At 36.7% G+C, this 26,834-nt stretch overlaps 1 protein-coding gene across 2 annotated transcripts in view; it reads right to left on the bottom strand.

Moving 5' to 3' along the window:
* The window catches only part of l(2)k10201 (zinc finger protein 511 lethal (2) k10201), a 99,989-nt gene extending 92,295 nt beyond the window's left edge, over nt 1-7,694 (bottom strand). For both annotated transcript variants that reach the window (XM_090407206.1, XM_090407216.1), the window contains exon 1: nt 7,562-7,694. In XM_090407206.1, the coding sequence (XP_090263332.1) occupies nt 7,562-7,582 (21 nt within the window). In that variant the 5' untranslated portion in view covers nt 7,583-7,694. The remainder of the gene's footprint in view (nt 1-7,561) is intronic.
* Nucleotides 7,695-26,834: the final 19,140 nt, after the last annotated feature.

The following is a 26,834-nucleotide window of genomic DNA, read 5'->3' as shown; positions in this document are numbered from 1 at the left end:
TACATTAATTCCTGTCCTGGGGGTGGATAGGACACCTCACAGGACAGGAATTAATGTACTTATATTAATCCTAAAAAATCATTATATAAAATTAAAAAGCTTATTATTATTATTACGTGACACCTCCAGGGAGTCCAAAGACTCAACAAGGGAGGGCACCTACTCTACAACTCTCTGTCTTCACCACTCAATTCATCAACTACAACAAACCGCAACTACCATCATCATCATCTACACCAACGCCATCTACCACCCACCACCACCACTAGTATTTCACAGACAATCACAAACATCCATGCCCATGGCAGGATTTGAACCCACAGCCTTTTGGCTGGAGAGTGGATACGCTAACCACTCGGCCAACCAGGCAAGTCTAGTTTTACAGTAAAAAAAGTAAATCCGCCCATTTTTGTAATCACCCTGCATGTGTGTATATGTATCCACACTACATTAATAACATTGGGAAGGTTACATAAGTAAAGTGGATATTAGATCCAGCATTATTTCAAAGCCGAATATAGAAACTATGAAAGTTTAGTAAGTTGACCAGAGAGCTTGTGGGAATACATTCTTCAGCATCCCCGAGTTGCTTAGTGCAATATTGGATGTATTATTGTATTGTTTTGGCAATATTGGGAAGTGTGTGTATTATTTTTAGTAATATTACCTTAGTGTATTATTTTAGCAATATTGAGAAGGACCTGACAGGAGATGTTCAATAGTTTGCTGATTATGCAAAGATAAGTATTGCAATCAGAGATGCTGACTGGTATATTATTATTATTACGTCACACCTCCATGGAGTCCAAAGACTCATCGAGGGAGGGAAACTACTCTACAACTTTCCCTTTCCACCACTTAATCCACCATCTACAGCAAACTGCATATACCATCATCACCAACACCATCTACTGCCCACCACCACCACCACTACTAGTATTTTTTTTTCCCCTTCCCATAAATTGCATGTGTTCTCAAGACCAATTTGTCTACATGACTATTTGTCTATGTACAGCAGCACTTATATAATGAGCTGAAACGGTGGACAAATGAATGGCTGTTAGGTGTAGTAAGCATCAAGTTATGCACTTTAACATGAAGATATTTCCAAAGGCATATTACATTGGTAAGATCATGCTCAAAGAAAATGAAGCTAGGGATTCTAAAGAGGAAGTTGGTAACTATGATGTTGAAACAAACATTGAGATGCAAGTCATTTTGCCTCTTTACAAGACATTGATAAATGCTGACCTAGTCTACTGGATTATTGTGTACAGATTTTCTCTCTTGGATTCTAAGGGGGATAAAGATGCTGTGAAAGAGTGCAAAGAAGAGTTACAAATATGATATCAGGGTTATTGGCTAACGTAAAAAAACAGTGCAAGAATGAGAGAGTTTCTGAAATGAAGGAAAGAGGTTGTATGGTGACTCGTTATTAAGAGGGGTGATAGATGGCAGTGTAACTAAATCGTACTTACCGGGTGCGAAATTTAAGGATGTAAGTGAGAGTATTAGAGTGCAAAAACAGAGGGTGAAAGAATTAATAATTGTGGCGGGTACGAATGAATTGAAAGGTGATAAATTTTTTATGAGAGAGGACTTGAAAGTATTGTTAAAGGTAGCGAAAGAAAAGAGTGACAGAGTTAGAATGGTTAGTCTGTTACCGCGGTATGACAGAGAGGAGTTTAGGAGGAGGGCCATAATCGCAAATGACATTATGCGTAGGTTATGCAGACGGTGTGGTGTGGAATTCGTGGACGTGTGGAATGAGTTTGAAGGGCGAAAGGATTTATACAAGATGGATGGCCTGCATTTGAATGGACTTGGTGTGTGGAGACTGGAAAGAGTGTTGCTGAATGAAGTGAAAATGGATGTGCAAAACCAGGGAAACTAGAACTACCAAGGAGGAGGAGGAATGGATATGCAGACATCAGTGAGACAGATGAGTGTAAGAATGTATATAATGTACCCGAGCCAGCACTAAGGACAAAAAATGGGAATGGGTCATTTAGAATAACGCATCAATATAGGGATGGGACTAAGGGATCACTGCATTTCATGTATACTAACGCCAGGAGTATTAAGAACAAGAAGGAAGAATTTTTGGCCTTGATTGGCTCTTCCTGGCCACAGGTTATTGGCATTAGTGAAACATGGCTGATGGAAGAAGATATAGTTAGTGGGATAGAATGTGTAGGTTATAGTGTGTTTAGGAGGGACAGAGAGAATAAAATGGGGGAAGGGGTATTACTGATGATAGCTGATGAACTGCAGCCAAGGAGAATTGAAGTTGTATCGCAGGATAGTGAAAGGAGCTCATTTGAGGCTATTTGGTGTGAGATTGAGACTGGCAGAATAAAATATACAGTTGGGTGCTGCTATAGACCAGGTGATGGAATAGATGGTGGAGATAGTATACATAGGGAAATTGATGAAATGAGTGGAAGGAGGGTAATTATTAGGGGATTTCAACTATGGTAACATTGATTGGAAGGAGGAGAGGACACATGTGAGGAAGGAAAAGGATTTTATTCAATTATTAAGGGATAACTATCTCAGACAGCATGTAATTGAAAATACTAGAGGTGTGAGAGTGCTTGACCTGGTAATAGCATCTGAGAATTTGACTGTAATGAATATGACCATGTTGCCACCTATTGGTGAGAGTGATCATAAGGTCTTGACCTGGGAAGTGGCTAAAGGTGTGGAATTTTCGATTAGGACAGGGTATATGTGGAATTACCGTGCTGGCAAGTATGACAAGCTTAGGAGATTGCTTGGATCAGTGCCATGGCATGTACAACTGCAAGGGCTGGACGTCGATAGAGCATGGGAAGTGGTCAAGGAGCATTTACAGGAGGTAATGGCTAATTGTATACCTAGGGTCCGAATAGTAAAACAAGTAGGGGTTAAATGGATGAATAACACCATTAAGCTTGAGCTGCAAAAAAAGAAACAACTGTGGAGAGAATTTAAAGAAAGGGGTGACCTGCAGGCACACGAACGGTATAAAGTGCAGGCCAAAAAGGTAACGAGTGTGGTAAAAAAAGCAAAAGCAGATTATGAAAGGAAACTAGCTTTGCAAGCAAAGAGAATCCCAAACAGTTCTTTCAATATGCTGCAAGCAAGAAAAAAACTGTACACGGCAAAATGATTTTAAGGAATGACGATGGTAAGGAGGTCACTGAATCAGTCGATATAGTGGAGTTACTGAGTGCGCACTTTGCAAAAGCATATCATCCAGGTGGTGACATTGAAAAAATGAAGGAACCATTAGTTTATACGGGAATAGTGATGAATGAAGTGGAGGTGACTAGTCTATTACAGAACCTTAATGTGAACACATCTGTGGGATTGGATGGTATACCGGCACGGGTCTTGCATGAAGCGGCTAAAGAATCATCAGTGCCCTTGACCATGTTGTTTAATCTGAGTCTCAGGTCTGGTTTAGTCCCGAAGGTGTGGAAAGAGGGGAAAATAGTTTCACTGCATAAAGGAGGATCCAAGACTACGGTTGCAAATTACCGACCGATCAGCATATCAGGAGTCGTTGTCAAGGTCTTAGAGAAAATAGTCAAGGGAAAAATACAGGAATGGATTGATGAAAACGAGATACTGTACAGGGGACAGCATGGCTATGTGAAGGGTAGATCATGCTTCAGTAACTTGCTCAAGTTTTATAACAAGGTGACGGCTGAACTGGATAAGGGAAATGGGTTTACAGTGATACTGCTGGACCTGGCAAAGGCGTTTGACAGGATACCACATGGAATACTAATCCGTAAACTACAACATATGGGAATGGATATAGGATTGGTGAGATGGATAGGTGGTTGGTTGATGGAGCGATATCAAAGAGTAGTTTATTCAGGAGTAGAGTCCAAAAGACGGCCTGTGACTAGTGGTGTGCCGCAGGGTTCTGTTCTTGGACCACTGCTGTTTAATCTGTTCATTAACGATATAGGGAAGGATCTAAGTGGAACAATTCATTTGTTCGCTGATGATGCAAAGTTGGGTAGGGCAACAGTGAATGCAGAAGATGTCAAAGTCTTGCAGGATGACTTAGATAGATTGGAGTTCTGGGCTAAGGAGAATGGATGTCAATTTAATGTGACAAAATGTAAGGTTATGCATTTTGGGGTGAAAAGATTAGCAGCAGTATACCATATTGGTGGAACTGTACTCCAAGAGATTGATGAGGCCAGGGACTTGGGAGTGTTGGTGGATAGGGAGATGAAGTTTAGGGGGCACATTGCAAAAGTAGCTAAATCTGCTCATCAACTCACTTGGTTGTTGAAAAATACCTTGACGAGCAGAGACAAGCAAGTTATTGTACCTCTGTACCGAGCCTTGATAAGACCTCATCTCGACTACTGTGCCCAGATTTGGTCACCTCGGTTCCTTCTTGCTGGGGAGGAGGTGGAGAGGATCCAGAGGCGAGTGACTAAGATGATAACAGGTCTATGGAATGAACCATATGAGAACAGGTTGAAGATTTGTGGGTTGCAGAAACTAGTTGATAGGCGGAGGAGGGGAGATATGATTGAGACATTCAAATTGCTAAAGGGATTCTATAGGATTAATTCAGAGGATATTTTTGAGATCAGGACTGGTGGTGGGAGAACTAGGGGACACCTATGGAAGCTGGGCAAGAGTGTGGTTAGCAGGGGTGTTAGAGCTGGGTTCTTTACTTTTAGAGTGGTAAATGAGTGGAATAAGCTGCCAGAGTCTGTTGTGGGTGCTATGACGGTGAACGAGTTCAAGATAAGGTATGATAGATACTGTGAGAATGTAATCGCATAGTTGTGTGGACATGATGTTTAGGGCCTCCCTCGATGAGTCTAAGGACTCCTGGAGTCGCCCAAAATAATAATAATAATAATAATAATAATAATAATAATAATTATGAAATGTAGATTATAAAAGCAGATTGAAAGTATATGAACTGCAGGGACTGGAAGAAGAAAAACAGAGTAACATGATAGCAGTCATGTTATTCTGTGACTAAACTCTTAAGAGTGTTATAGGATATCAGATGATGGAATTGTTCATTATATAGAAGATGGGGAAAGAACAGGAGGGGGGGACATTTGTGGAAGTTTATATGCAGTTAAGAAAGGTGGATGGGCCTAGATATTTATAGCATCAAACAGTGAGTGAGTAGAATACTGCCTGTTGAAGTGGTGATTGCATCTGGCATGAATGCATTTAAGAAAAGGTATGACACTAGTGTGGGTGATGTATGGTCTCCATCAGTGAGCACTTGACTCCATGGAGGTCTCACGATTATAATAATAACACGCACTTATATATATATATATATATATGTTAAAGATACCAAGCAATTTTATAAGCTAGGTTTTTATAATCCTTTTTCCCAAGTAAGCAAACAGACAAATAAGTCACGTTTGCAGCTGCACGTAGTGCAACTCGTGGTAAAGGTGGAGCAAGCTCTGATCACTTTCCTTAGAATTTTCCCCCACTGCAAAGCTCATTTCCTTGCAGAAATGTATGATACTATGCATTAAGGTAATGTTCACTACCCATACCGGTTTCGACCTTTATTGAAGTCTTGTCAGTGGGAGCCAGACCTAAAAAAAAAAAAAATTCAAAGGGTGAAGTAATACAGAGCTTATAAACATTTTACCTAAACAAGTTAGCTTATAAAATAGCTTGGTATCTTTAACATAATATACACCCAAGGTAAAAAAACTTTCTAATGTTACTCTCATCCTGAGATTTTTATTTAATGAGGTCAAAGCACCTTCAATTTGTTTAGATAAAATATTTATAAGCTTTGTATTACTTCACCCTTCAAATTTTTTAGGTCTGGCTCCCACTGACAAGACCTAAATGCATAGTATCATACATTTCCGCAAGGAAATGTGCTTTGCATTGGGGGAAAATTCTAAGGAAAGTGATCAGAGCTTGCTCCACCTTTACCATGAGTTGCATTACGTGCAGCCACAAACTTGACATATTTGTCTGTTTGCTTACTTGGGAAAAAGGTTTTAAAAAAACTTAGCTTATAAAATTGCTTGGCATCTTTAACATAATGTATACCCAAGGTAAAAAAATTTCTACAACACACATAATGAATCTCATCATTGCTTATTTAACAATTCAGGATCTCTCAAAAAATAAATAAAACAAAATAATAAATACATAATTTTTTTAAAAAAAAATTCCTGTTCTTAATAAGACATTAGGTTAATTAAAATTTGGATGCCTGATTCTCTCTTTCTCTCTACATATGTACTAAAAGGGTGTTGAACTGAACTGCATATTCCTTTTCACCAGGGTGATAATTTGAGTCTCAGAACAGGGAAGATTCCACCAGAGTGAATAGAACATTGGTTACCCCCCCCCCCAAAAAAAAGGGAAAAACCACTAGAAAATTTTCCAACAATCTTTTCCTAATTAAAATTATTTTTTTTTTAATTATTGTTGTGTTTTTGTGTCTTCTATTTCTATACTACTTATGAATTAGCAGTCACATAAGGTGGGAATACTCTACAGCTCTTAGGAATCACGGCCACTGTGAATGCAAGGCGAAAGAGGTAGTGCTTGGGTCGACCAAGTGCTACTTTGTTTGCCAGAGCAGGGCCAGAGGAGATCACGGGTATCATGTATCGGCGATCACTGCAGATGCTCAGTCATAGGTCGTATGTGATGTGTACTGTCCATTCTCAAATCCCCCCCCAACACCAAGATTAAATTCTGAGTGTGCCACTGGGATAGAATATATGGTAATCCCTTACATAAGGGCGGTATGAAGATCAATGTATCCAACCAACAACAACAAACATTAAAAAATTAAAATGAAAGATTAACAACCGTTCAGTATCTTTGGAGTGGTAATGAAGATTTTGGAAAAGTTGGTAAGGGCTCACATTTAGAAAAAAAATGGGTTCACAGAGAATCTCCAGTTTGCAGTGAATAGCATGGATTTATTAAGAGAAGATCATGTTTGAACAACTTGCTCACATTCTATAATAATGTTACTGCTGAGTTAGACAGGGGGGAATGGATACACCACAATACTTTTTGATTTTGCTAATTCTTTTGACAGAATATGGCATGGAAGACTGTTGCATCAACTGGAGAATATGTGATTATAAAATATTAGCATGGATAAGAGAATGGCTGATTGACAGATATCAAAAATTGGTATATGGAGAATATGGGTCTAAGGTAACCAGTAGTGTACCACAACAATCGGTCCTTAGTCGACTGTTATTCAATCTGTACATTAATGACAGGGGAATTAAAAATGGTAAATAACAGTCAATGCTAAGAGGGAAGGGGGGTAAGATCTAGATGTTTCTCTCATAGAGTGGTGCGTGATTGGAATGGATTGCATTAGAATGTATGTACAAGCATTGTGAATGAATTGAAGAACAAGTATGACAGCTGGTGTGTGTGTGTGTGTGTGTAGCACATGGCCTACCTCGATGAGTAACCGACTCCCCGGAGATCGCTCTTAATAATATATATAACTTTTTTTTCGTTATTTCGCGATGACAACTTTATCAATCATTAATAAAACATAAGATCATACCTCTTCATTAATTCTCGCCATTCATATAATAACGTTTCGCTATTGCTTTCTCAATTACTGATTAATCAATCTTTCTTATTGCCAAAATTACATAAAATCTTTCTGCTTTCGTTATTGTAACGTAGTGCGCCGCCATTACGTTACAAAAATGTAAATATTATTCACTCAATATTATTATTATTATTATTATTATTATTATTATTATTTTGCATTGAATTTTAACTCAACATTATTATTATTATCTGACACCTACAGTGAGTCTATAGACTAATCATAAACAATTTCAATAAACTTTGAAAGAAGAAACGAAATAACGGTATATGACAGAAGGATTAACATTTCAGATATGGAATCTTTAGCTATAGTAAGGAATACTTCTAATTATGATTTATATCAAGGTTCAATAGAAAGTATACATTAAAAATAATAATATTAATAAGAGTGTTAAGCAGAACTGTTTTCACAACTTGAGTAAAACGCAGTACATTACATCTGTTCGGATTAGAAGGATGTAGTCAAGTTTCTTAACTTTCCTCACGCAGTGCAACATGGAATGTCTGGATTCGAGCTTTTGGAATTGAAGTATGAGTGAAGAAGTGAATCCTGCTACCTCTAGAAGCATAGACTGTTCCAGTTACCAGCACTTAGTTAGCAACCACAATTGAAATCTATCACAAAAGCTCATAAAGTCTACATATCATTGCTTGACATGGTTTGCAGTCTATGCAGACATGATTTAAAACACCAACAGAAAAAGACCAATAGGTAATTCATTTATACCGTAGGATGACAAGTAGGTAGTAAAACTTTTGGAATGTACATGAACCTCGCGATGCTAACAAATACTAGTTCCCACTACCAGGAGAGTTGGACAGCTCTCTGTAATTTACAACATCAATGAAAACAGATGGATACCTGTCATGTCATAATGACAATAATATCACAGAAAACAAGCCGGTATATGCGACATTGAACTCACAGCTACCTCTTCACTCTATGAGGAAACTGATGTGTATCAGGAGAAAGCAATAGATCTGTTACACAAACCGAATAAGATGTCAGCACGTGCTAAAAGAGTGTTTAGCTGAAGTGGTCATTCCTTTGACCAGGCTATATAATTTGAACCTTTGTCCAAGTGTAAGCAAACAAAGTTTGCACCTGAAGTATCTTCAGGACTGAGGCAACTCGTACCAAAGGTGGACAAAGCTTCACATCACTTGCCTTAGCATCCCGCAAAGCACATCTCCTTGTGTACATGTATAATGCCATGCATTATGGGAGGGATCACTACCCAGACCGGTTTTGACCATTATTGAGGTCTCTTCAGTGGGAGCCAGACCCAGAGGTGATACCAAGGTTGAAGCAATGCAGAAGTCATGTTTAACCTATACGAGTTGCCAAAAGATGGCACACCTTATTATTAAATTACTCTGAATTAGAGAAAGATGTTGGAAGTTTATTTCCATTTGGTTAGACTATAAATTATATATTTAGTTATTAATTATATGAAGAGCCAAAGGCTTCAATTCGACGACATGAACTTATTTAAATTAAGGGATATTATATCCCATATTGTTTCATAGCCGAATAAGAAACACAAAGAGTTTCATGGCGAATATAGAAACTATATAAAGTTCGGCGAGTCCAAGCATAAGCAAATACCTGGATGGTGCAACACCTGACCCATTTGGTAGTGCAACACTGAGATAAAAAGGTATTTACCCATAATGTGAAACCCAGCTCCTAGAAGCTGTATTACTGTTCTGCATTACGAGAGGTCACTACCCAGCCCGATTTTAACCTTTATTGAGGTCTCATCAGTGAGTAGGTAGACCTAGTAATGCCAAGTTAGCTTTATAATCCGAACTTTATATAGTTTCTATATTCGGCATGAAACTCTTTGAGTTTCTTATTCGGCTATGAAATAATATGGGATATAATATCCCTTAACTTAAATAAGTTCATGTCGCCGAATTGAAGCCTTTGGCTCTTTATATAATTAATAATTTAATACCACACCTTCTTGGCATTTCTCATAGTAGGGTATGTAAGTTCTGTTCGCTACAAACTTGGTATTACTAGGTCTACCTACTCACTGATGAGACCCCAATGAGGGTGGAAACCGGTGCGGGGAGGATCTGGCTTTGAGAGGCTCCACTTGGAGATAGGTTTTTGCCTGCCTCTGAGTGGGGCCACTGCTGAGATTATGGCTCTGCTTGGTGGTGGGGTGAGCCTGCCATTGGATAGAGCCAATGCTGAGAAGTTCTTCGCGGTGATAGGGTGAGCCTGTCACTGAGTGGAACAATGCTGAGTTGAGCGATCTTTCGGGATCGTCTTATTTTTAGAGCTCGCTTCACCTATACAAAAGGGTTGAAACCGGTCTGGCAATGCTGTAGCCAATGAAGTTTAACTGAGGCTCGCCTATTGCTAATATGAGTATGCTATCTTAAGGTTTTTGCCTTAAGGGAGCAATTTGAGTCTCCGGTACGGCCGGAGACTCAAATTGCTCCTTTCGGGCTGTTTTCCGGTACGGCCCGGTGAGAGGATTTGTCGGTGAATGCTTCTTTGGAATATAAGCGGTTCTGCTCGGTGGTGGTGGTGGGTGGAAGGCCATCACTGAGTGGAGCCAACGCTGAGATGGACGGTCTTTCGCCCACTATTGAGTGGCCTAGGGATCGTCCGAATTTTTAGAGACGGCTTTACTTATTCATAAGGTTGAAACCGGTCTGGGTAGTGACTTTCTCTCATAATGTAGAACAGTAATATAGCTCCTAGGAGCTGGGTTTCACATTATGGGTAAATACCAAGAATAGTGATCAGAGCATGCCCCACTCTTACTATGAGTTGGCTCAGTATTGCACTACCAAATGGGTCAGGTATTGCACTGTCCAAGTATTTGCTTACGCTTGGACTCGCCGAACTTTATATAGTTTCTATATTCGGCATGAAACTCTTTGAGTTTCTTATTCGGCTATGAAACAATATGGGATATAATATCCCTTAACTTAAATATATATTTAGTTTAATCCTTTATCCAAGTGTAAGCAAACAAAGTTCGCATCTGAAGTATCTTCAGGACTGGGGCAACTCGTATCAATGGTGGACAAAGTTTCACGTCACTTGCCTTAGTATCCCATAATGCAAAGCACATCTCCTGGCAACTCGTATCCTGGCATCTTTTGGCAAGGCAACTCGTATAGGTAAACATGATTTCTGCATTGCTTCAACCTTGGTATCACCTCTGGATCTGGCTCCCACTGAAGAGACCTCAATAAAGGTCGAAACCGGTATGAGTAGTGACCCCTCCCATAATGCATGAGGTGAACATGGAGATTTGCTTGGCATTATGGGATACTAAGGGAAGTGATGTGAAGCTTTGCCCACCATTGATACGAGTTGAACCAGTCCTGAAGATACTTCAGGCGCAAACTTTGTTTGCTTACACTTGAATAAAGGATTAAACTAAATATATAATTTATAGTCTAATCAAGTGGTAACAAATTTCCAACATATATAATTTGAGTCTTAGAACAGGGAAGATTCCACAGAAGTGGAAAGAATGTATGGTAATCCCATTGAACAAGGGCGGTGCAAAGACCATGTACCCAACTATCGCCCAATCAGCATCTCAAGAGTGGTGGTGAAGATTTTGGAAAAAATTGCTCCGGTTTCACATTCAGAAATGGGTTGATAGAGCACCTCTAATTTGCAACGAACAACGTGGGTTTACTAAGAGAAGGTCATGTTTTAGCAACTTTCTCACATTCTATAATAATGTTACCATTGAGTTTGACAAGGGGATGGATACGCTATTGTACTTTTGGATTTCGCTATGGCGTTTAACAGAATACAGCATGGAAGACTGTAGCATAAATTGGAAATTGTAGGACTGGCGTTTAACAGAATACAGCATGGAAGACTGTAGCATAAATTGGAAATTGTAGGACTGGATTATAATCTGTCAGCATGGACAAGAAAATAATAGATAAGATAAAAGGACAAGCGCTAACTGGCAGATATCAAAAAGTCGTATATGTGGAGTGGAAATCTATAGGATTCAAGGTAACCAGTGGCGTGCCTCAAGGATTAAACCTTGGTTCATCATTATTAACTCTTAGTAAGAAAATACCGTGAGTAGTCATATAAATACAAAATTAATGACTGAAAATCTCACGTAAAAAAAGATTTTTTAATAGTATAATTTTCGCCTGTGTGTCACAGGCATCGTCAGTACATGTTAAGCTGAAATTAAACAATAACTGACAATTCCAAAAAAGACCCACCTAAGTAGCTAGTATAAGATAACTAAAAAGGTTAATACAATTTTCTAACAAAAAAAACAATTATATATGCAATAAAAAGTAAGGAAAGATTAGCTGATTTGTAAAGTACTATCTCCCATAAAGGGGAAAGATGTAAACCATTAGCTCTGTTTAAGTTAGGAGAGTGGAGTAAAGTTTCACATGTTCCTTTATAAAGCCGTTCTATGAGGAACGGACTTTTGTGAAGGACTCTTGTCTTTTTCCAATAGACTCTATGTTTGGTTAAGATGGCATGTTCTGCAAGTCCAGACTGTTCAGGTTTAAGCAGTGGTGAGCTATGGAAATTTTAACAAAGGCTCGCATCGTGGGAAAAAAAAGAGCCTAACTTAGCCCTTATAATACTTATTTTGCGACTTTGTAGAGCTTCTGACAAATATGATAATTTCTGTAGGATATCAATCATTAGTGATTGATCTTTTAAAAAATTCTAAATTGAGAAGTCGGTTTAAAAATCCCTTATATTTATCGTTCGATGGAAAATTCTTGCATAAAGCTGGGTAATTTCTCCACAAAGCCAGAGCCGTTCGTAAACTGCAAGCTGCCCATCGTGGTACAAACACACGGCCGAGCTTTAAAATTTCGATACCAAGGTGTTTTGCAATCGTATTTAATTCTCGTTGATTTTTTGGTGATTGATGATAAAAAGCAAATACTTTATTCATAAATATTTCAAAATGATTTATTTCTTTAATATTTTTTATCGAATTGTCTAATGCTAAGTGTAAACGATGAGCGCAATGCCAAATCACAACGTTGGGAAATTTTTGTAGAAGTTTGATTGCAACACCTGATTTGTTTCCTAATATTACATTGCTAAAATAGCTCCATCAGAACAAAATGCAATGAAATGATTTTTTATATAGTTATCAGAAAATCCATATGAATTTAAAGTAGCAATTATATATACATTCCATGGTGGCATTTTCTAGTTCTACAAGATTATTAAACAAGAAGAACAAGGGGCGCGCAAATTTCAGAAAAATTTAATAAAGGGCTTCCGGGAGCCCCAGCGAGCCCCTTATAGCTCACCACTGGGTTTGAGGTACTGAATATAAGACTAGTGTTCTTCTAGTTGAATATAAGCAGATCTTCCTGTTTGTCCGAAATAAGATAATCCACAAGAGCAAGGAATCTGGCAGACACCTGGATAATTAGATGTGGAAGTTTGTCCTTAGGAGAAATAAGAAAGGTGGAGATTTTTCTGACTGGTCGAAAGGCAACAAAAATATTCAGTGGTTTTAAAACTTTTGCTATACGTTCACTAATGCCGCGTTCATAAGGGATAGGAATGCGTGTTATTTCTTCTGTATTTGAAGAGGAAAACATATTAAAACTACTCAAAGCTCTTTTGATGAAGGAATTCTTGTACCTATTAGATAGAAAGGAAGAAGTAATATATTGCAGTTCTTTCTGTAAGAGATAGTCTGCAGAACAAAAGGAGTTGGCCCGATGAACCAGTGTTTTAATAGTTCCTTCCTTTTGACTGGGATGGTGATGAGATTCAGCATGGATATAATGGCCAGTATGAGCCTTCTTTCTATAGACTTAGAAATGTAGGTTACCATCTGGTTGGCGAAGAATTAGAAGATATGTGGATGACATTTTTGCTATTTCGAATGGCTCTTTGATGAACTAAACAGTTTCTCACTAAGTTAAATGCACTTCATCCAAGAATCCAGTTTACTCTTGAAATAGAATCAAATAAGCAGTTAGCCTTTTTAGATCTTCTTATTTTTCGCCAACCAGATGGTAACCTACATTTCTCAGTCTATAGAAAGAAGACTCATAATGGTCATTATATCCATGCTGAATCTCATCACCATTCTAGTCAAAAGGCAGGAACTATTAAAACACTGGTTCATTGGGCCAATCCTTTTGTTCTGCAGACGATCTCTTACAGAAAGAACTGCAATATATCAGTTCTTCCTTTCTATCTAATACGTACAGGAATTCCTTCATCAAAAGAGCTTTGCGTAGTTTTAATATATCTTCCTCTTCAAATACAGAAGAAAAAACATGCATTCCTATCCCTTATGTACACGGCATTAGTGAACGTATAGCAAAAGTTTTAAAACCGCTGAATATTTTTGTTGCCTTTCGACCGGTCTGAAAAATCTTAACCTTTCTTACTTCTTCTAAGGACAAACTTCCACATCATAATTATCCAGGTGTCTACCAGATTCCTTGCTCTTGTGAATTATCTTATTTCGGACAAAGGAAGATCTGCCTCTATTCGACTAGAAGAACACCAGTCTTATATTCAGTACCTTTAACCTGAACAGTCTCGACTTGCAGAACATGCCATCTTAACCAGACATAGAGTCCATTGGAAAAAGACAAGAGTCCTTCACAAAAGTCAGTTCCTCATAGAACAGCTTTATAAAAATTCATGTGAAACTTATCTCCACTCTCAACTTAAACAGATCTGATGGTTAATGTATCCCCTTTATGGGAGATAGTCTATCCCCTTTATGAAAGTACTATCCCCTTTATGGGAGATAGTACTTTACAAATCAGCTAATCTTTCCAAACCTTTTATTTTATATATATAGTTTTTTGTTTTTTTTTTGTTAGGAAATTTTATTGAACTTTTCAGTTATCTTATGTTAGCTACTTAGGTGGGTCTTTTTGGAACTGTCAGTTATTGTTTAATTTCAACTTAACATGTACTGAAGATGTCTGTGACAAACATGCGAAAATACTATTAAAATATTATATATATTATATTATATTTTTAATAGTATAATATTATACTATTAAAAAATCTTTTTAAGTGAGATTTTCTGTCATTAATTTTGTATTCATTATTTTTCAATCGGTACATTAATGTCATTGGGAAGGATTTGACATGCGACATACTGTTTACTGATGATGCAAAGATAGGTAGGGTAATGTGGAGTGCTGCCGATATGCAGTACTTGCAGAATGATTGAATAGGCTGGAATTGTTGGCATGTGAAAATATCTGCCAGTTCAATGTTAATAAATGTAAGGTAATGCTTTGGTGTAATTAGATATCCATTGTCGTATTATATTATATCAGGCTAGAGAATTTGGAGTGTTAGTAGACAGGAAGTTGAAATTCAAGGGTCATATAGTGTCATCATACTTTTCATGGAATTAGGCCTACAATAGCCTGTTCCAGCTTCAGAAGTCATTGCTGAATCTTTTTAGAGGATGTCCTGGGTTTTAATTTTCATAGTGGTTTGTAATTTAATACTTGTAGTAATCTATCTGTTTTTATTCTTTCTGCGTGTTCCATCCATTTATGTTTATATTTCTTTATTTTTTATAGTACTGGTTCCTGGTTTAGTTCTTTTATATTTCTTCATTCCTTTTGCGATCGAATAAAGTATACGTTGCAATTTTTCACATAAATTTGATTTAAGTTGTTTTTAATATTTCTTTGTCTTTTTATTTTATCTCACTTCCGTGCAATAGGACTGGTAAGGCTAATGCATTGTAAACAACGCGTGTTCAACAAAAGACCGAACTTTTGCTATAAACACTTTATTGCTCATTTTACAACATTGTTCCCATCACTGTTCCCAATGTTTCTTCCATTGTTGGAACGCTTTCTAGAACGCACTTTCTCTGATGGTGCACAGTTCTCATCGCATTTTCCTGAATTTCCTCTATGGTTTGGAAACGACGTCCTTTGCAAGTGGTTTTAAGTTTGGAAAACGAAAAAGTCTCCTCGGGCTAAGAATAGGGAGAATAGAGTGAATGGGGCATAACGCCATCTTCAGTTGATGTGGAAGGTCGCCAGGCCTGGGATCTTCACCGATCGATATTCTACCCTTTTTAAGTTCACAATAAGAGAATGTTTAATACCTTGATGGGAATTTTATTCCATTTTATTATTATTTCATGAAGATAAATATTAAAAAGAGTTGCCGGAAGGGAACATCTCTGTCGGACTCCTTGGTTCAGATCTCTAGTACATGATAGTTCATAATTTAATCTTATTTGTATTTGATTATTTTCATATATACTTATGATAGCTTTTAGAATATTATTTGGTATTTGTCAAATGCTTTTTCAAAGTCAATAAATGTAATATGTGTTTCTAAACTGTATTCTCTTCTTTTCGTTAGCATCAATTTTAGCAAAAGGGCTGCGACTGTACATGATCCTTCCTTTTCTAAATCCATTTTGTACGTCTAAAATAAATCCTTCGGAATATTTTAATAGTTTGTTACTTAAAATTCTACTCATTATTTTATAACAGGAATTTAGAATACTAATACCTCTATAGTTTTTAGCTCGTCTTTATTACCGTTTTTTAAAATTGAGTTCACTATTGCAATTTTTCCATTCTATTTTCATATATACTTATGAAAATTCATTGCTGGTTATATACTGAACCTGATTTCTAATTCTTCTTTAGATATTTCCGCTTCATTTTCATTTAATGTTTGCTAGTTATCTTCGTAAAATGTTTGTCCACAATTCTGTATAGAAATTCCAATTTCTTAGAAATTAGAAATTTCTCCTTAGAAATTTCTCTAATTTCAATTCGGCGTTTAATTTTATGCTTTCAAAGTATTTTTATGTGTGTCTTTATGTTTATTGAAAAAAATTCATTATTTTCAGATTATATAATTTACAAGTCAATCAGTTTTTTACCATTCCTATTTAGAATCTATTTTCCATATATTTCTATATTATTATTAATTTTCATTTTTCCAGTTCTTTCATTTAAGTCTGCTGCTAATATTACATAATCATTATTATTTATATTATTATGTATCTTTTGTAATTGATTATAAAATTCAATATTGTCATCTTCTCTTCCTTCTTCTGCAGCATACAACCCAATTATTGTGAAATAACCTCTGTCTATTTTTTATTATAGCTTATATTATTCGTTCATTCCATAGTCTGCTATATGTTAACTGTTTTGAAAGGAAATTATGAATCCAAATCATAACAGCTGCTTGTACTCTTTGGTCTCTATCGACTCCACTATTGACCCTCTGACCAGGGGTGTAGTCCTAAAAGAAATAGTACCAGGGCTCTACCTTGGAAACAAAAATCCAGAGCACGAAGTGCACCATTATTATTATTATTATTATTATTATTATTATTAATTATTATTATTATTATTATTATTATTGCGACGGCCATATGGCAGAGAGATTGCCTTGTTTTCTGAAAGAAATGACAAGAGTGGCAAGCTTCTATTTTTTGACCGAAAGCTGGAAATGCATTGTAAGTCTCATTTTAAATTCATTATAATAAATCATAATTCTTATGATTTATTATAATGAATTTAAAAATTTTGATACTTTTAAAAAAGTACCAGGGCGTCTACAAAAAAGTACCTGGCCCGACTACACCCCTGCCTCTGACCAAAAAGAAACCGAACTTTTCGAAAATAGAAAGAATTAGTGGCGCCACCTGTTGAATCTCATTGTTGTCAAAAGCCGATTCCTTCATTAGTGTTGTTTCAACTGTTTATGACATTTATTTCATTAAAAGCCGAGTTATACTGCCAAGAGTGAGTGTGTGTTTTGAAGAACGGTCGGAATATGAGTTTCAAACAGAGAGCTGTGATTGACTTTTGCTAAACGTGGCAAAAATTTTACCGAAAGCATACGGTGATGAATGCTTATCCCGTACTCAAGTTTACAAGTGGTTTAAGCGATTTCAAAGTGGTCGTGAGACGCTTGAGGACGACGAAAAGCCCAGCCGCCCTAAAACTGGATTGAGCAAAGCTAACATCCAAAAAGTGCATCATTTCATCAAAGAATACCCGAAATCGTCCGTGAGATTGATTGAAGATGAATTGGGGATTCCAAAATCAAATGTGCACAAGTTTGGGCCTTCATAAATTGAATTCGCCATTTGTTCTCCACAAGTTGACCGACGACCAAAAAATTTATCGATTTGAACACTGCAAAGACCTTATTAAAATCGGTCGTAAGGACTCAAACTTCCTTGAGACAATCGTTACTGGTAATAAACTGTGGTGTTTAGAGTATGACCCCGAAACAAAGTGCCAGAGTGCTGAGAGGGGCATCCGAAAAAAAATCGCTTGGAGAAGTCAAAATTAAAGACAATGCTAATTTGTTTCTACGATTCCAAGGGCACTATCCACAAAGAATTCGTTCCGTCCAAACGGCAATGGTGAGTTTAATCTCGAAGTTTTGAAGCGATTGATAGTGAGAATTCATCGCGTACGGCATGAATATCGTGACGACTGACCGTTCGTTAAAACACACTGTCACTCTTGGCACTATAATTCGGTTTCTAATGAAACAAATGTCATAAATAGTTGACACAGCACTAACGAAGGTTGCCGCTTTTCGACAACAAGAAGATACAACAGGTGGCTGCATTAGTTTCTTCTATTTTCGAAAAGTTCTGTTTCTTTTTTGCACAGAGGGTGTATATTACATAACAATTTCATTTTTCATGATTCCTTTTAATTTTTGTTTGTTTGTTTCAGTGATTACGGCTACTTAAAATTTCTTTCGATTATTATTAAATCTAATTATATTTCTTTATATGATATTCCTCTTGTGTCCAGTTTGTTGGGTGTATTTTGTTATTTGCATTTTCGTTTTACCTTTATCATATTATGGTTGTTTACCAGAGATTCATTTCGAATGCCTTTATTAGTTAGGTTAAAAATAATTTAGTATTCTCCATGTCAGGTTACAGCCCTGGCGATAGATAGTCCAGTGGAAGTACCTTATGGCTTCAGAACTTGCCTTCTTAAAATTTAAACCCGTAGGAGGAACAGGATGTATTGAAGAGAAAAGATAAGATTTTTCAGTGATAAATAAAGATCAGAAATAGAAAGACCTTATAGCTCTCGAGTAGTCTAATAGCATAAGGGTCATAAAATAAGAAGAGTTAGCTGGTAAGTTCTAATAGGAAAGATTGAAATAAGTGGATATTCCTGAAAGTAGTAGAAGAAGAGGTAGATCCAGCTAGGGGACCAAGGGAGTATAACTTCCTTTACAATCAACATGATTTCCCCTTATGGCATTGTTGATCCACGATTCCTTTTCAACATATTCGGAGCACCCCACCATATCTGTTGGGCTCCCCTATCCGCGAATAGGGGAGACACGCTCTGCAAAGGTTGTCAGCGAAAGAAGGTCCCCGTGATTAGATATCCAATGTCGTATTATATTGGTAGGATTATGCTAGAAGAAACTGATCAGGGTACGGATTTTGGAATTATAGTAAACAGGAAGTTGAAGTTTAAGAGTCATAGAGAAGTCTCTTTGCCTCTTTACAATGCCTCATTTAGACTTATCCGATCCGTTCTGGTCACCTTATTTCCGTGGTGATGCTGACATATTAGACAAAGGAGAATGTCAAAATGATATCAAGATTTTAAAAAACTGATTACGACGACCGATTGAGAAATTGTAGTCTGCAGAAACTAGCTAAGGAGAAAGAGGAGGTAATATGACTGACACTTCAAACATCTGAGAGAGTTATACAGAATTGCTGTAGACGGAATTTTTCACATTTATTGAGTTTTCTCTCATAAATTTTTCTAGATTTTTCTCTCATAAAGTGGTTTGTGATTGGTATGGATTTGCCATTGGAGGTTTTGTGTGCAAGCAGCCTGAATGAATTTAAGAACAGGTATCACAGCAGTTGTGAATAATATGGCCTCCCTTGATGAGTTCCCGAATCCCAAGAGGTCTCACTCACTCTCTCTTTTTTTTTTAATTTTGTAATAACATTTTTTATCATCGTACAGGGCATTTACATATATTTACATATTACATATGTAGACAGGGCTAAAAACTGCCTTGTCTACTCCCTGTGCAGGAATAATAAGAAGGCGTTAGCTGTTTTATATATATATATATATATATATATATATATATATATATATATATATATATATATATATATATATATATATATATATATATATATATATATATATATATATATATATATATATATATTTACAGTAATTTCTTATAAATTTTTCATTTTTTCTATTCTAAAATGCATTAATAATAGTTACTATGGATGGTAATTTTAGTTTGCAATTGGATAAGGTTGCGTTTTTTAAACAGCATTTATAGTATAACAGTAAGATATATAATTTTTGTAATTTTTGATTTTTAATGTTTTTAACCGCTGTAACTATAGCACTTCAATATAATAAATAATTTATTTTTTTGGGTTGATCTTGGTTGAGATGTAATGTCTCTTTTTGCATCCTCGAAGCTTTTTAATGAGCTTATCTGAGGATGACACCGGCTAGATATATGTATTTTTTATTATTATTAATTTGATTGCTGTGTTGGTAGTAGGCTGATGTTTGGGGGGTCAAATGAATGATCTGAAAGGTCTGATGACGGTGAAATTGCCGGTATGTTCTGGTGTTATTGCATCTGTCTTGGTGGTTCACATTTATTTTTATTGTGGTCTTTTTTTTTTAACTGTGGCAGCCTTTCTATGTCTTCTGAGCCTTTAATTTGTATCGGTTTTGAATTTTATGACTTCCTTAAGAATATCTTGGCATCTCTGATCTACAAAAATTTGTAATTTTTTTCTGTTTTTGCTTGGTACAACATATTCTGTTTGAATGGCGTTAAATATTCAGATAGGAAGATTGGAATTGTCTTGAAATGCATTCAATTCCTTAGCAACTGTTTTTTTCTGTGTGCTGGCTTTTATGAGATTGTCCCTTGTGGACTTCCTTGTAAGACGAACTATGACTGGTGCAGGTCGTGGCAAGTCTTGTTTTTTGCTCTTCCCAGGAATCCGATATGAGGTCTGAATGTCGTTAAGCTGTAGGATGATGTCAATTGCATGGCCTATTTTTAAAACTACGTCTCTGAGGTTTTCTGTAGGTGCAGTTTTAGGAAGACCGTTTATGATAAGATCTTCTTTATGTTGTTGATGATTTAAACATTCGTATTGTAGTTTTAGGGAATGCAGTTCTTAACGGAGTTCGGATGTTTATTTCGTTAAATTGTGTTGCTTGTCATTTAGTGCGTTAATGCTGATTTTGATGTTCCATTCCAACTTGTCTTTTACCATTTGCAACACTTCTATCACTGATAAATTATTATGTTTGACCAAGTCTTCATATCCGCTAGATTTGTTTGTTATTTGTTCGTTCTGTTTATCTAAGAGTTCTTAAATAAGATCTACTAAGCTGGCTTTTATAGTCTCTAGACGTTTTCTATTAGTATATTTAAAGAGCTGCGTCGCAGGTGGCTGCCTTAAATGCGTTTCTTTGTTCCTCCTGCAGGTTACATACTTCCATTCCTCACGTGTTGCACTGGTTTTACGTTGCCAGGTTGTTTCTGAAAAGCTGGCACATTTTAAGTGTAGAATCCTACTGCATTTCGAACAGGTTATTTGATTTCCGCCTGACGATAAATCCTCCAGGCATTTAATACACTTCATGACTCACGTTTCTTCCTTGTGCAATGGTGGCGTGATTGTAAGAATGGCGATGTCTTTGGTTTTTCACCTGTTGTTGACCGGAGTCCTCTCTGTTCACATTTCAACGCTTCAAAACTTGGTTTGTTCTTAGCCGATTTCGTTGAATTTTGTATCACTGTCTTCGACGTGACTGATAGAGTTACTTGGAAACAAGGAGTTGGAACCACTTTAAGACTATAAAAAATGGGGGGCAGCGATATCACCATGCACCCGATCGTATGCCTACACAGTGCCCTCTTAATAATAATAATACTACTACTAATAATAATAATAATAATATTTTTTTTAAACATTTTATTATGTCTCAGTATAAATTACATACAATAATAATATTTACAATATTTACAATAAGGTTTATTTTATATAAACGACTTATTTATTTTTACAATGAAAATGATAAGGTTTACTGTCACACAGTGTATCTGCACACACACAATGAAAAGCATATTCTCTTTTCTGTACAGTACAAAAATTCGATATACAAAATGCAGAGTACATTTTATAAATATGAATATACATTTTTTTAAACTATCTAAATTTGGATTGGCACCAATGTGCACACAATTCGCGATACAATGCAGTAATGCAACGTACACACACAATTCAATAATAACAATAATTTATTATTATTATTATTTTTTTCTTATTTATTTATTTTTTTTACATTTTATTATGTCTCAGTATAAGTTACATACAAGAATATTATTTACAGAATTACAATAAGGATTGTACAGAATTTTTTTTTTTTTTTTTATGTCTCAGATGAATTGCATACATAGCTGCTGTAGTAATTATATGTATATAATATTTATAACGCATTACAAGTGTGTAAAACAGATACTTGCAAGTTAGTAATTTTCTTCCTCGAAGCTTAGCAGAGCTTATCTGAGAAAGATAATAGATGACAGAGAGTGGTGGTTTCATGGTTGTGTTCCTATAGTGGTCACAACCCAGGTGTTGATTTTATTGTTTGTTGGTACGTGCTTGAAAGACCTTCGACTGCTATTACAGTTTAACTTTTTTTTTTTCTGAAAATAGGGTTGGATTTAGACATGGTGTGTTTGTTTCTTTGTGTTCTTGTAGTGGTAGTTTTTTGAGAGGAGGGGTTGTCGTAGGTTTGTGTGTGTGTGTATGTGTGGTGGGGGAGAGAGAAACAGGAATTGCTCTAATTTTCATTCTCGCTATAATATTTATATAGTGCCTGTTTCAGCTCTCTGTATGTTCCTAGGTTTCTGTTGTCGAACGGCAGTTTGTTTATCATGTCAGGTACGTAGAAGTTTCGGGTGGCTTTGTGGTAGTGATTGTTGTACTTATATGTTATGTAGTTTGTTGACTGTCGTCTTGTTATTTGATATGTTGTTCTGGTTACTCTATATGTTGGGCTGTAGTAGTGTTTTAACATGACTGTGTAGTGGCGTAAGTGTTTCACCTTAAATATTTTGTGTTTTGTACATGCTTCCTGCATAAGAGTGGGTTGTTCCCAGAATATCAGTTTTATCATTTTATCTTGCAACCATTGTAGCCTTTTAAGTCTGTAGTGTGCGCAGAATGCGTACGATGTGATTGCATATCTTAAAATGTTTTCACATAATGCTTTATAGATTAGTATTTTTATGTGGGTTGGGGCAATGTCTTTTAATCTGTATAGTTTGCTTGCTATTATCCTAAGCTTGGTATGTAGGTAGTTTGTATGGCTATTCCAACTTTGATCTGCATCAAAGTGAAGTCCAAGGTAGCGTGTTGTTTTCACCTGTGTGATGGTTGTGATTTTAGGTTCTGCACTTTGTGTATAGGAGGATGAATGTTTGATAGTGAGATATTTAGTTTCTATGGGCACGGTTTGGGGGTTTTTGAATATCATCAGCTTTGTTTTTCCAGGGTTTATATATATGCCATTTTCGGTTAACCAGTTAGTGATTTGATTGATGTCGTGTTGCATATTTTCGTAAGCGATTTTTGCAGTGTTGTGAATGGATACTATGGCAGTGTCGTCTGCATACTGGAAGATTTTACTTTTTAGGGGGAGTTGGCTTATGTCGTGTGTGTATATGTTAAATAGAATGGGAGATAGGACAGCTCCTTGCGGTACTCCACAGGTTACATGTACCTCTTTGCTGTGTGCTGATCCTATACGTGTGATGTGCTTTCTGTTTTTCGTGTATGCTTTAAACCACTGGAGTAGGCGACCTCCAATTCCGATATGGGCAAGTTTCGTTAACAAGGTTTTTGTGTTAGTGTGTCAAATGCTTTTGTTAGGTCAATGAATACCACTAATGTTATTCTGTTTTTATCCAATGCAGCGTTTATTAGATCTGTGAAATCTTCCAGGAGTGTTGCTGTTCCTTTATTTTTTTGAAAGCCATATTGTGTTTTGGGTATGATTTGAAAATTTTTCAACGTATGTGGAGAGTTTCTGATGTACAATGCGCTCCATGATTTGGTTGATTACAGGCAGCGTGGCGATAGGTCTGTAATTACTTATTATGTTTCTTTTTCCCTGTTTGTGTATGGGTGTGATTAATGCAGTCTTCAGTGTTTCAGGTATGTGTCCCGTTTCGAAAATTTTATTTAACAGTTTTTGTATAACTGGAAGTAGGTCGGTTGAGTGTTTCTTGATGTCTTTTGGTCTGATTCCATCTATCCCCGGTCCTTTGTTAGGATTAATTTGTTGAATTGCCAGTGATAGTTCTTCTTTTGTTACTGTGGGGAACCACATCGACTGGGTTGCTCTTGGACCTAGTGGAGAATGTTCGTATGTGTGAAGAAAGGTTGTTTCTTGTAGCTTTTGGACAGAGTTCACGAAGTGCTGATTAAAGTTGTTTGCCAACTGTTTGAGGGATTTGGGGTCGCAGGCAAAGCTGTGTTTTATTGTTTCTGAGGCAGTGGTTCTGTGTATATTGTCCAGCATTTCATTAATCAGGTGCCAGGTTTCCTTTATGTCATTCTGTGCTGTTGTTAATTTGTTGCTGTAATAGTTTCTTTTTGCCGTTCGAATCTGGGTTGTTGGGAGATTCCGTTTTCTTTTGTATTCAGCTTTTAAAGCGATATTGTTTGGCGACTTCTTAAGTTGTTTCCATAGGGCATCTTTTCTTTGTATGTCTGTTAGTATGTTGTCTGTTATCCATGGATTTTGTTTCGTTTGGGGGCGTATTTTTATTTTTGTTAATGCTTTGTTGTATATTTTGTTAAATGCATGTTTAAGATTATTATATACAGCTTCAGCAGAGTCTAAAGATGCTATCTGCATCCAGTCTGTTTTTCTGATTTCATCGTTCACTATTGCTTCGTTTACAATGCTATGATACTGTTTTGTAGCCTCAGTGATTTTTATGGGTTCTGGTTCAGTGTGTAACTGCAATGCTGTGAAATAATGGTCTGCTAGTTTGCATGTTATGACGGCTGCTGTGTGGCTGTTTGGAGGAGCCCTTATATTTATATGATCAATGCAGGTTGAGGTTGTTTTGTGTTTCCGACTATCTCTTCTCGTGTATACGACTGTATGGATGGGGTTATGTTATATGCCGATAATAGGTCTAGGTATTGTTCTGTGTTGTTATTTATGTTCCTAATGTTTATATTAATGTCTCCTATTATTATCAAGTATTTTGAGGTGCCTACTTTCGTGGCTGAAAGCCATCTGGTTAGTTCTTCTAGGAATTTTGTGGTGCTTAAGTTGGGTGGTCTGTATATTGCGTTTAATATCAGGGAGTTTTCTTGTTTGATGTTTTTAATTTCGATGCATATGTTTTCTGTGTGTTCTAATTTATAGTTTATTTCTGTTACTTCTAGTTTATGTTTGGTAAATATTATTATACCACCGCCTCGTTTTGTTTGTCTGCAGTGTTTGTGTTGTTGGAAGTGTGGCATTTGGTAGGAGGATGCCTCTTCGTTTGTCGTAGATACTTCAGTCAGTATTAAAATGTCTATTTCGTCTATATCTTCCTTCAGATAAGCTTGCAGGGTCAGCCAGTATTTTTGAATGCTTCTGATGTTGATGTGGAGAATAGATAGTCCTTTTTTGGGGATTGTCAGTTGTTTCCATTCTGATATTGATTTCAGAATGTGGCAATTATCATGTTCCGGGGTGATTACGTCTGCTTGATGGTGTGCATTCATGTTGGTTGGGGTGCTGGTCCTTCTTTACGAGTTGTCATTGTTCCTTTCAATGTGACAGCCTGTTGAGGTCATCTACGGATTTTATTTCGATTGGTTTTGAGTCTTGTGTCTTTCTAAGGAATATTTTGCTGTCTCCTATCCATATAAACTGGTAATTGTTTTCTGTTTTTACTTTCCTTGCTTGGTAGAATATTTTCTGATAGTGTGGAGTAAGGTATTCAGACAAGTATATTGGGGTGCTGTCGTGGTCTCCTTTCAGTTCCTTTACTACTGGATTTTTAATCCTGCTAGCTTTTATAAGTGTAGTTTTTGTTAGGCTGTTGGTGAGTCGCACTACAACGGGAGAAGGACGGGTATTATTTTCTATTTTCCTTTTTTGTGGTAACCGATGCACTGACTGGATGTCTCTTGGTTCAATGGGGGAGCCGATTTTTTGGCTTAGTTGTATTACAGTGTCTCTTAGAGGTTCCGTAGCTATTTCTGGGAGACCATTTATGAGGAGGTCATTTTTGTGCTGCTGTTGGTTTGAGAGCTTGTACTGTTGCTTTAGAGAGTTTAGTTCTTGCCGTAGGTCCGTAGTCTCTTTAATTAAATTATGCTGTCTTTCAGTTAGCTCTTTGACGCAGTTTTTAATTTCTCTAACGGCCTGTAACATATCTTCTATCGAGTTATTATTAAATTTTATAAATGCCTCGTATTGGTTAAATTTTTCTGTAATTTGTGCGGTATGTTTTTTAAATAGTTCTCTAACAAAATCGATTAAACAGTCTTTTACGTTTTGTAATCTATTATCTAGTAATGCATTTAAAGATGGCTCACCTGGGTTTCCGTTGTTGTTTTCTTTGTTTTTAATTCCCTCTGTTGTTGATAGCTGTTTACTGCCTGCGGTTATTTTCTGCGTTGGCTGTTTTCCGCCTGCGGTCGAAGGTGACGTTCCTTTGTTATCTCTGCAATGGGGACACTTCCACTCGTCACGATTCTTGTTTGATTTTCGCTGCCAGGTAGTCTCGGACAATCCTGAACATAAAAAATGCATGTTTCTTTGGCAGTTCCTACATGTTACGTGGTTTTCTTCCCCCGTTAGGTCTTCTTGGCATTTGTAGCACTTCATATTTCTTGTCTGACGATCTTGCTGTATTTCTAATATGGCGTCCTCCTTTGTTCTCTTCTCGCGTAGTTGACCAACGTATACTTCGAACTTTGAATACTTATAGTTTACTTATTACTTAACAGATACTTACAGTTTTTACGTCTGTATGTTCGTCTTGAAGAACTGAGTTCACTGATGTACTTTAAATTTTAATTCACAAGAAAAGATCTACTTTGCAACTTAAAATATGGGAGCATCGGAATAGCGTGCTTGCGACTGCTTGCTGCTAAAGCGCCCTCTGCGGT

Source organism: Typopeltis vanoorti, chromosome 2 (genome assembly GCF_054136105.1).
Source record: "Typopeltis vanoorti isolate ZY-2024b chromosome 2, IOZ_Tvanoo_1.0, whole genome shotgun sequence".
Classification (NCBI taxonomy): Eukaryota; Metazoa; Arthropoda; class Arachnida; order Uropygi; family Thelyphonidae; genus Typopeltis; species Typopeltis vanoorti.
This window is presented reverse-complemented; position numbering and strand designations above follow the sequence as displayed.